This window comes from Mytilus galloprovincialis, chromosome 3, assembly GCF_965363235.1.
Source record: "Mytilus galloprovincialis chromosome 3, xbMytGall1.hap1.1, whole genome shotgun sequence".
NCBI lineage: Eukaryota > Metazoa > Mollusca > Bivalvia > Mytilida > Mytilidae > Mytilus > Mytilus galloprovincialis.
Genome location: NC_134840.1, coordinates 15,402,741 through 15,414,759, shown reverse-complemented (window position 1 = coordinate 15,414,759; position 12,019 = coordinate 15,402,741). Strand labels below are relative to the sequence as shown.

General features: G+C 32.3%; 1 protein-coding gene across 3 annotated transcripts in view; it reads left to right on the top strand.

The window, feature by feature from the left end:
• Positions 1 to 12,019, top strand: part of LOC143067253 (tyrosine-protein kinase HTK16-like) — a 49,483-nt gene that overhangs the window by 25,503 nt on the left and 11,961 nt on the right. For all 3 annotated transcript variants that reach the window (XM_076240359.1, XM_076240361.1, XM_076240360.1), the window contains exons 10-14: positions 883 to 1,012; positions 4,479 to 4,547; positions 5,446 to 5,552; positions 10,781 to 10,895; positions 11,719 to 11,804. In XM_076240359.1, coding sequence (XP_076096474.1) covers positions 883 to 1,012; positions 4,479 to 4,547; positions 5,446 to 5,552; positions 10,781 to 10,895; positions 11,719 to 11,804 — 507 coding nt within the window. The remainder of the gene's footprint in view (positions 1 to 882; positions 1,013 to 4,478; positions 4,548 to 5,445; positions 5,553 to 10,780; positions 10,896 to 11,718; positions 11,805 to 12,019) is intronic.

The following is a 12,019-nucleotide window of genomic DNA, read 5'->3' as shown; positions in this document are numbered from 1 at the left end:
ATTCATAAAAAAGGGGGGATTTTCAACACTTCGGACAATAACTCAAAAAGGCTTTCACCAATGTCCATGAAACTTTGGTGAATTGTTTATATCTATTGATGTAAGCTCCCTTTTAATTTTTATAAATTTCAGATTTTAAGTTTTGGATTTATGGGGCTTTATTCATAAAAAAGGGGGATTTTCAACACTTCGGACAATAACTCAAAAAGGCTTTCATCAATGTCTATGAAACTTTGGTGAATTGTTTATATCTATTGATGTAAGCTCCCTTTCAATTTTTATGAATTTCAGATTTTACATTTCCGTGTTATGAATTTTTATGCTTAAAAAAGGGGGGATTTTTCAATTTTGGGACAATAACTAACACTTTCAAAAAATTTTATGCAACTTTGATAAATTGTTTATATCTATTGATATAAGCTACCTTTCCATTTCTATAAATTTTAGATTTTACGTTTTCTTAAGTAATGAATTTTTATACTTAAAAAAGGGGGATTTTATGAAACTTTGGTGAATATATTAATGTAACATCCCTTTTGATTTGAATATATATTTCTAGTTGATCATATAAATTCATTTAAAGCATAAAGGACAAGTTAAAAGAGCAACGGGCGTATCATGCGCTCAAGCGCAGCCCTTTATTAGAAAGTATTACGATAAAACTGAAACATGAATATATATGAATATTCTCATATACATAAATTGGATGGAATAACATTGAATGAGTTTTAAATAAATGCAATTAAACTACTTTTTGCCTTCAACAAAATAATAATAATAATATTAGTTACTGTGTTTAGACAAGTGCAAAACTAAACTATCTCTCAATATGCACTAAGATATATAACATTTGAGTTAACATATTAATTATGACTATTTCAGGACTTTAGGGGCCAGTTAGTACATTATATAGATGATGGACCATTATTTGATGGCTTAGAGAGATTAGTGGAACATTACCACAGAACCAAAGATGGACTTATAACTACGTTAACCAGTGCTCTCTCAACTGGTTTGTTTTGTTAAATGTTTATGACTTTAATAGTGTTTAAAAATTATTAGAGAACCTGATTCCACCACCAAATCCTGTAACTACTATATTTGTTCACTCCTGAAAGTTTAATTTAAATATTTGAAACGCTCAGCAAGCCTTCGGTTTTAAATTTGAAAATGTAGATGTCTGAAGTGGATATTTATTGTATCACACTCGTTACAGTGGTAGCATCTATATACATGTACATAGGACATATTGTATCACACTCGTTAGAGTGGTAGCATCTATATACATGTACATAGGACATATTGTATCACACTCGTTACAGTGGTAGAATCTATATACATGTACATAGGACATATTGTATCACACTCGTTACAGTGGTAGAATCTATATACATGTACATAAGACATATTGTATCACACTCGTTACAGTGGTAGAATCTATATACATGTACATAGGACATATTGTATCACACTCGTTAGAGTGGTAGCATCTATATACATGTACATAGGACATATTGTATCACACTCGTTAGAGTGGTAGCATCTATATACATGTACATAGGACATATTGTATCACACTCGTTAGAGTGGTAGCATCTATATACATGTACATAGGACATATTGTATCACACTCGTTAGAGTGGTAGCATCTATATACATGTACATAGGACATATTGTATCACACTCGTTACAGTGGTAGAATCTATATACATGTACATAGGACATATTGTATCACACTCGTTACAGTGGTAGAATCTATATACATGTACATAAGACATATTGTATCACACTCGTTACAGTGGTAGAATCTATATACATGTACATAGGACATATTGTATCACACTCGTTACAGTGGTAGAATCTATATACATGTACATAGGACCAATCAGATATTGTATCACACTCGTTACGGTGGTAGAATCTATATATATACATGTACATAGGACCACAGCAGATTACAGTGGTAGAATATATATACATGTACATAGGACCACAGCAGATATTGTATCACACTCGTAACAGTGGTAGAATCTATCTTCATGTACATAGGACCACAGCAGATATTGTATCACACTCGTTACAGTGGTAGAATCTATATACATGTACATAGGACCACAGCAGATATTGTATCACACTCGTTACAGTGATAGAATCTATATACATGTACACAGGACCACAGCAGATATTGTATCACACTCGTTACAGTGATAGAATCTATATACATGTACACAGGACCACCGCAGATTACAGTGGTAGAATCTATATACATGTACATAGGACCACAGCAGATATTGTATCACACTCGTTACAGTGGTAGAATCTATATACATGTACATAGGACCACAGCAGATTACAGTGGTAGAATCTATATACATGTAGATAGGACCACAGCAGATTACAGTGGTAGAATCTATATACATGTACATAGGACCACAGCAGATTACAGTGATAGAATCTATATACATGTACATAGGACCACAGCAGATTACAGTGGTAGAATATATATACATTTACATAGGACCACAGCAGATTTAAAGTATAAATAAAAAATATATGAAAAATATCTTGTCAATCAAAATTGATTGCATAAGACTTTTATAGGTAAATTACACAGAATAAGAAATCTTTTATATTTACCTCATGCCACTTTACATATTTTGATAAATATAGATTCTTACATTCATACCAGTGGATTGTTAGATCTATCCAATCGAGATAGTTAAATTATTGACTTTTAAGTCTGAGGCTTGGCAAGGACTTTAAAATCTATAATTTAACTATTGAGATTGGATATATCCTATAATCCATGAATAACTATGTAAGAACCTGTTTCTCTGATGATTAAAACATAAATTTTCATTTGTTAAATAAAAATCATCGTTGAGTGCCTTCCACATTTCACAAAGTTGTCAATTTCATTAACACCTGTTACCATATTTTGATTCATCCAGTGAACTGACAATGGTTCTCATCCAATATTTTCAGAGATCACCGGCAACCACACATTGATTTTTTTTTTATACAATGGGTGTGGAAAGGGATGAGTTGTCAAAGAATGATAGAAATATAGATTCCATAACTGCAACAAGTGTATTACAATATTTCTCCACTTAAGACAGTTAAATTTTATTATTTAAAGCGAGAGACTTGCCGAGCTTTTTAAATAATTAAAATTTAACTGTTGAGAGTGGAGAAATATTGTAATACATGCGTTACAGTGGTGAAATCTGTTTCTCTAATGACTTTTATCCTTACTTTTCGAAGATTTGAGGATAGTTGTGTACTTTTGATGTGACGTCATCAGGCATGGTTGCCTTTTTTCATGACGTCACAATAAGAAAATTCAGAAGAAAACAAGACAATTCAACGTCACAATTAAATTTCAACCAATAATTTGCTGAGAACAGACTTTTCACTTGTGAGGAGAAATATTTTTCTCACACCAGTCAGGAAATGTGAAAATAGCACAAAAATTAGAGAAAGTTTAATTCACATCTCTTTACATTTTTATTACACTGAATACAATATGTAACAACTTTAGTTCACACCACTTTACATGTTTTATTACACTGAATACAATATGTAACAACTTTAGTTCACACCACTTTACATGTTTTATTACACTGAATACAATATGTAACAACTTTAGTTCACACCACTTTACATATTTATTACACTGAATACGATATGTAACAACTTTAGTTCACACCACTTTACATGTTTTATTACACTGAATACTATATGTAACAACTTTAGTTCACACCACTTTACATGTTTTATTACACTGAATACGATATGTAACAACTTTAGTTCACACCCCTTTACATGTTTTATTACACTGAATACTATATGTAACAACTTTAGTTCACACCACTTTACATATTTATTACACTGAATACGATATGTAACAACTTTAGTTCACACCACTTTACATGTTTTATTACACTGAATACTATATGTAACAACTTTAGTTCACACCACTTTACATGTTTTATTACACTGAATACAATATGTAACAACTTTAGTTCACACCACTTTACATATTTATTACACTGAATACGATATGTAACAACTTTAGTTCACACCACTTTACATGTTTTATTACACTGAATACTATATGTAACAACTTTAGTTCACACCACTTTACATGTTTTATTACACTGAATACGATATGTAACAACTTTAGTTCACACCACTTTACATATTTATTACACTGAATACGATATGTAACAACTTTAGTTCACACCACTTTACATGTTTTATTACACTGAATACTATATGTAACAACTTTAGTTCACACCACTTTACATGTTTTATTACACTGAATACGATATGTAACAACTTTAGTTCACACCACTTTACATATTTATTACACTGAATACGATATGTAACAACTTTAGTTCACACCACTTTACATGTTTTATTACACTGAATACGATATGTAACAACTTTAGTTCACACCACTTTACATGTTACAGCTGAAACAGTACAACCACTTATATCAGAGGATCTTGAGGATTATTATAATGTTCCAGACAATGATGAAGGTTAGTAGTTTTCTCCAGAGAAAGTAAGGAAACATGTGGGTTTTGTTTTGGAATATAGCTCTTCATCTTTTTAAAAAGCTTTTGATTTTCAAATATTTTGTCTCGAGCATCAACCAAGAGACATTATTGTCGAAATTCGCATTTGGAGTCGATTTCACAAAAAAAACTTACGACTAAGATTGATCATAAGTATACTGATTTGTTTATTCTTTATTATATTATCATGTCTTGGTGTTTTAGAAGAGGAAAAGGGTGTTGTCATGTTCTAGTTTAACTGTTAACCCTTTGTCTGTTATCTCAAAACATGCCACCTTGTGGTTTCTTACTGGTGTGCTTGCCTCTAGTGGATAAGGTCATGGGTGCATTACCCTGCCAGGTAAAAACCAAGTCTTGGCAATTGGTTTATGTTGTATTTCTGCTTAGCATGCTGCATTTAGCATGGTTATCAGAATAATGTGTTCTGAAGGAGTGACATGTTTTCCCACAGATTTCCTTTGTAAATTGGCTCATTCAATATTCAGCTAAGTATGTAGATCTTGTATCAAGCAGATAACTTTTCATATTACTTGAGTGTTCTCATACTTAACATGAAACACTTGCCACTGGACTTTAAACACCAGTGATTGGCTATCCATCTATTTATAATGTAGATTTGATTAAGCATTAGTTGAAAATATACATAGAATGGAGAATGTTCATGCCCATGAGGATTAAAGATATTTAAATAAGCTTGATCTTTATTTGCATAATTTAATTATATTGATATGAAGTTCAGTTGAGTTTTTTTTATAAATATTTTAATGAGAAATAAAAATTTTAGCAAGAGAATTTTTGAGAAAGATGTCAATGAAGTAGATTTTGCATTGATGTCATCTTATATTTGCATATTTTTTTTTAGATCGACCAAAATTACCACCTCGCCATGATAGTCCTGCAGAAGAAATATATGAAACAGCAGACGATGGGGATGTTCCTGCAACTCCTCCACCTTTGCCTTCTAGTCAGGTTAGTGTATATAGATCCCCTATTAAAATTCTGTACATTTTATCTTTCAAGAACATTACATCCACAAGTAATTGCAGGAAAGAAACACAAACCTTTTTAAAAGTACAGTCAGTCGTAATTGGATCAAAGGAGTAGGTCCAGTAAGACCCCTTTTTGGCCCCAAAATATAGCAGTTTTACAAAACTGTTAAAATGTAAACTTTTAGTCATTTATTGGATAGTAGAAAGGTTCTGCTACATAAATATGGGCTCTTTTTGCCAATACAATGCACATATATTGAGAACTAGCACCATTAATTCATGCTAAATTACTGAAATCTTCACAATTCCAGCATTTTAGTTAAATTTTAGACGATTTCCGTGTAAAACGAAAGTGGCCGCATTCGTGTTCATCCAAAATATTGAAATGGAAGTTGTATTTAATGATAATACATAACATATATAAAGATTGAGGATGAACACGGATGCGGCCACTTTCGTTTTTGACAAAAACCATCTGAAAAGTGACATTTTTTCGCATATTTGGTAGATTTCTCATATTTGAGCCAGAATCGGATCGTTTTTAATGACTAAATAAGTTAAAATCTTTCACATAAATTAATTGCATCATATGAAATAGACACTTAAGTGTTTAAAAAGTGGTCAAAATCTTTTGTCAGATGAAACTGAAATTTGAGGCCAAAATCGGTCCTTACCGGACCTACTCCTTTATCTATCATTACCATTATAGTGTAAAATATTTATAATTATTTTTTAATATATCAACCTGGTTTTAAACTGCATTTTTTAAGAAATGTTTAAGTTCCCAAGGTTAACCTGTACTTGTTCAAATGTTTGTAAGAGAACCCTTAAACCTGTTTAAATTCCCAAAAGAAGTGAACAAGTAATAGTGTCTCTAAAGTTTTCAAGTCATTGCTGATTTCATACCATTTCCCTTGCAAAGTACAGTTGCATCCTTAGACTATTACTTTGGTTTAGAAACCTCGAAGTGCACCACAGAGTACTCTTATCTTCATGTAAAGTGCTCATATTAAAACATTAGAAACCTAGAAGTGCACCACAGAGTACTCTAATCTTCATGTAAAGTGCTCATATTAAAACATAAGAAACCTAGAAGTGCACCACAGAGTACTCTAATCTTCATGTAAAGTGCTCATATTAAAACATTAGAAACCTCGAAGTGCACCACAGAGTACTCTTATCTTCATGTAAAGTGCTCATATTAAAACATTAGAAACCTCTAAGTGCACCACAGAGTACTCTTATCTTCATGTAAAGTGCTCATATTAAAACATTAGAAACCTCGAAGTGCACCACAGAGTACTCTTATCTTCATGTAAAGTGCTCATATTAAAACATTAGAAACCTCTAAGTGCACCACAGAGTACTCTTATCTTCATGTAAAGTGCTCATATTAAAACATTAGAAACCTAGAAGTGCACCACAGAGTACTCTTATCTTCATGTAAAGTGCTCATATTAAAACATTAGAAACCTCTATGTGCACCAGAGTACTCTTATCTTCATGTAAAGTGCTCATATTAAAACATTAGAAACCTCGAAGTGCACCACAGAGTACTCTTATCTTCATGTAAAGTGCTCATATTAAAACATTAGAAACCTCTAAGTGCACCACAGAGTACTCTTATCTTCATGTAAAGTGCTCATATTAAAACATTAGAAACCTAGAAGTGCACCACAGAGTACTCTTATCTTCATGATAAGTGCTCATATTAAAACATTAGAAACCTCGAAGTGCACCACAGAGTACTCATATTAAAACATTAGAAACCTCTAAGTGCACCACAGAGTACTCTTATCTTCATGTAAAGTGCTCATATTAAAACATTAGAAACCTAGAAGTGCACCACAGAGTACTCTTATCTTCATGATAAGTGCTCATATTAAAACATTAGAAACCTCGAAGTGCACCACAGAGTACTCTTATCTTCATGATAAGTGCTCATATTAAAACATTAGAAACCTCGAAGTGCACCACAGAGTACTCATATTAAAACATTAGAAACCTCGAAGTGCACCACAGAGTACTCTTATTTTCATGTAAAGTGCTCATATTAAAACATTACAAACCTCGAAGTGCACCACAGAGTACTCTTATTTTCATGTAAGGTGCTCATATTAAAACATTACAAACCTCGAAGTGCACCACAGAGTACTCTTATCTTCATGTAAAGTGCTCATATTAAAACATTAGAAACCTCGAAGTGCACCACAGAGTAGTACTCTTATCTTCATGTAAAGTGCTCATATTAAAACATTAGAAACCTCGAAGTGCACCACAGAGTACTCTTATCTTCATGTAAAGTGCTCATATTAAAACATTAGAAACCTCGAAGTGCACCACAGAGTAGTACTCTTATCTTCATGTAAAGTGCTCATATTAAAACATTAGAAACCTCGAAGTGCACCACAGAGTACTCTTATCTTCATGTAAAGTGCTCATATTAAAACATTAGAAACCTCTAAGTGCACCACAGAGTACTCTTATCTTCATGTAAAGTGCTCATATTAAAACATTAGAAACCTAGAAGTGCACCACAGAGTACTCTTATCTTCATGATAAGTGCTCATATTAAAACATTAGAAACCTCGAAGCGCACCACAGAGTACTCATATTAAAACATTAGAAACCTCTTAGTGCACCACAGAGTACTCTTATCTTCATGTAAAGTGCTCATATTAAAACATTAGAAACCTAGAAGTGCACCACAGAGTACTCTTATCTTCATGATAAGTGCTCATATTAAAACATTAGAAACCTCGAAGTGCACCACAGAGTACTCTTATCTTCATGATAAGTGCTCATATTAAAACATTAGAAACCTTGAAGTGCACCACAGAGTACTCATATTAAAACATTAGAAACCTCGAAGTGCACCACAGAGTACTCTTATTTTCATGTAAAGTGCTCATATTAAAACATTACAAACCTCGAAGTGCACCACAGAGTACTCTTATTTTCATGTAAAGTGCTCATATTAAAACATTACAAACCTCGAAGTGCACCACAGAGTACTCTTATTTTCATGTAAGGTGCTCATATTAAAACATTACAAACCTCGAAGTGCACCACAGAGTACTCTTATCTTCATGTAAAGTGCTCATATTAAAACATTAGAAACCTCGAAGTGCACCACAGAGTACTCTTATCTTCATGTAAAGTGCTCATATTAAAACATTAGAAACCTCGAAGTGCACCACAGAGTAGTACTCTTATCTTCATGTAAAGTGCTCATATTAAAACATTAGAAACCTCGAAGTGCACCACAGAGTACTCTTATCTTCATGTAAAGTGCTCATATTAAAACATTAGAAACCTCTAAGTGCACCACAGAGTACTCTTATCTTCATGTAAAGTGCTCATATTAAAACATTAGAAACCTAGAAGTGCACCACAGAGTACTCTTATCTTCATGATAAGTGCTCATATTAAAACATTAGAAACCTCGAAGTGCACCACAGAGTACTCATATTAAAACATTAGAAACCTCTAAGTGCACCACAGAGTACTCTTATCTTCATGTAAAGTGCTCATATTAAAACATTAGAAACCTAGAAGTGCACCACAGAGTACTCTTATCTTCATGATAAGTGCTCATATTAAAACATTAGAAACCTCGAAGTGCACCACAGAGTACTCTTATCTTCATGATAAGTGCTCATATTAAAACATTAGAAACCTCGAAGTGCACCACAGAGTACTCATATTAAAACATTAGAAACCTCGAAGTGCACCACAGAGTACTCTTATTTTCATGTAAAGTGCTCATATTAAAACATTACAAACCTCGAAGTGCACCACAGAGTACTCTTATTTTCATGTAAGGTGCTCATATTAAAACATTACAAACCTCGAAGTGCACCACAGAGTACTCTTATCTTCATGTAAAGTGTTCATATTAAAACATTACAAACCTCGAAGTGCACCACAGAGTACTCTTATTTTCATGTAAAGTGCTCATATTAAAACATTACAAACCTCGAAGTGCACCACAGAGTACTCTTATTTTCATGTAAGGTGCTCATATTAAAACATTACAAACCTCGAAGTGCACCACAGAGTACTCTTATCTTCATGTAAAGTGCTCATATTAAAACATTAGAAACCTCGAAGTGCACCACAGAGTACTCTTATCTTCATGTAAAGTGCTCATATTAAAACATTAGAAACCTCGAAGTGCACCACAGAGTACTCTTATTTTCATGTAAAGTGCTCATATTAAAACATTACAAACCTCGAAGTGCACCACAGAGTACTCTTATTTTCATGTAAGGTGCTCATATTAAAACATTACAAACCTCGAAGTGCACCACAGAGTACTCTTATCTTCATGTAAAGTGCTCATATTAAAACATTAGAAACCTCGAAGTGCACCACAGAGTAGTACTCTTATCTTCATGTAAAGTGCTCATATTAAAACATTAGAAACCTCGAAGTGCACCACAGAGTACTCTTATCTTCATGTAAAGTGCTCATATTAAAACATTAGAAACCTCGAAGTGCACCACAGAGTAGTACTCTTATCTTCATGTAAAGTGCTCATATTAAAACATTAGAAACCTCGAAGTGCACCACAGAGTACTCTTATTTTCATGTAAAGTGCTCATATCAAAACATTAGAAACCACAAAGTGCACCACAGAGTACTCTTATTTTCACGTAAAGTGCTCATATTAAAACATTAGACACCTCGAAGTGCACCACAGAGTACTCTTATTTTCATGTAAAGTGCTTATATTAAAACATAACAATCTGTAAAACCATCCTTACAGGATTAGAATAATTATAAAATTGTAACAAAAACTCAACACTCGTAATAAACCACTTAACAATTCAGTGTAGTTATAAACCATAACAAATTACAAAAAATAAAGTGTTACAAGTCATTTGCTGATTCATGGGTGGAGTTACTGATGATTATGTATAGTTGTGAGCTGTTTTTGATTGTTACAAGCTATTTACTCAAAAGTTAATCTGTGGACAATAGTAAGAAGATTTTTGACATGTTATAACATTTGTCTATCCTTTCATGGAACCTTAGGAGTATCTGTGAGTTGTTGCAAGATATTTGCGGATACTAGCGGGATATTTATGAATGATTGGAACTTACCATAAGATGGCAATCAATAAGGTCTTTTATAATACATCTGTAAATGCAGGCATCATTAGTTTTAAGTTTAGACTAATATGTTATGTATATTTTATACAGCCTCCTCCAAAAAAGAGTATCTCAGTAGAACCGAAGGAACCGAAAGAACCGAAGGAACCAAAAGAAGAAGAAAAAGAAGTCTGGAATATAATTGATAAAAAAGACATTAAAATTTGTATGTATAAAAAAGAAGATGTGGTATGATTGCCAATGAGACAACTCTCCACAAGAGACCAAAATGACACAGAAATTAACAAATATATTCTATTTGATACATCAGTACATTTATAAACACAAATCACATATGCAACAAGTCAATAATAAAAATTGTTGTCAAGTTTTAATGAACAGAGAATTGGATAATATGTAGTTAGTTGATATGACTTAAAACCAAAATATTAGACAAAGGAAATAAATTTGATGATTTAGCATCCAAGCTGATTGAAACTTAACTTTGGAAAAATTATGCTATTGTTGGAAATTGCTAGTGAACTTTCATAACAAAGGAATGTATTTATTACAGACATACACATTTGTCTGTCCAATTTTAATTGATCATCAATGTGTTACACAAATGATTGTTATTCAATCTTTTTCTAACCCCAATGTATAGGTAACATGAAAACTGCAATAGAAGGTGTGAAGTAAACAAGTCCATTTTTTGTGTTTTTCAAGAATGAAGAATTCCACAAATTGTTGCAACCCACACAATGATCGAATGTTAAAAATTAATAATTTTATTTTTGAACAACTATCCTTTATAATATATATTTTTGAACAACTATCCTTTATAATATATATTTTTGAACAACTATCCTTTATAATATATATTTTTGAACAACTATCCTTTATAATATATATTTTTGAATAACTATCCTTTATAATATATATTTATATACAAGTCCTGTTATTGCAGTATATTAAACTATTGCTTTTTTTCTCCATTAAACTTGTTTGTCCTCTAAACTTTATTTTATGCTGATAACATTTTTTTTCAGTGGAAAAACTTGGAGAAGGAGAATATGGAGAGGTGAAGAAGGGGAGATATACCAGGAAAGATGCCAAAGGGAAAAATGCACATAAGGTATAAAGGCATATCAGTCGGAAACCCGGTCGAAATAGAACAAAAGAATCGGAGCTCTTTGTTAGAGAAGGCGATAAATGTTTACTGTAATGTTTACCATAGTGACACAAATTTAAAAAGTTAATCGAAACAAACAAAATTACAATTTTCTTCTCAATTACGAAGTGTTTTATTTTAAAAACACCATTTGCATAAGTTTTCAATTTATCTAGTAC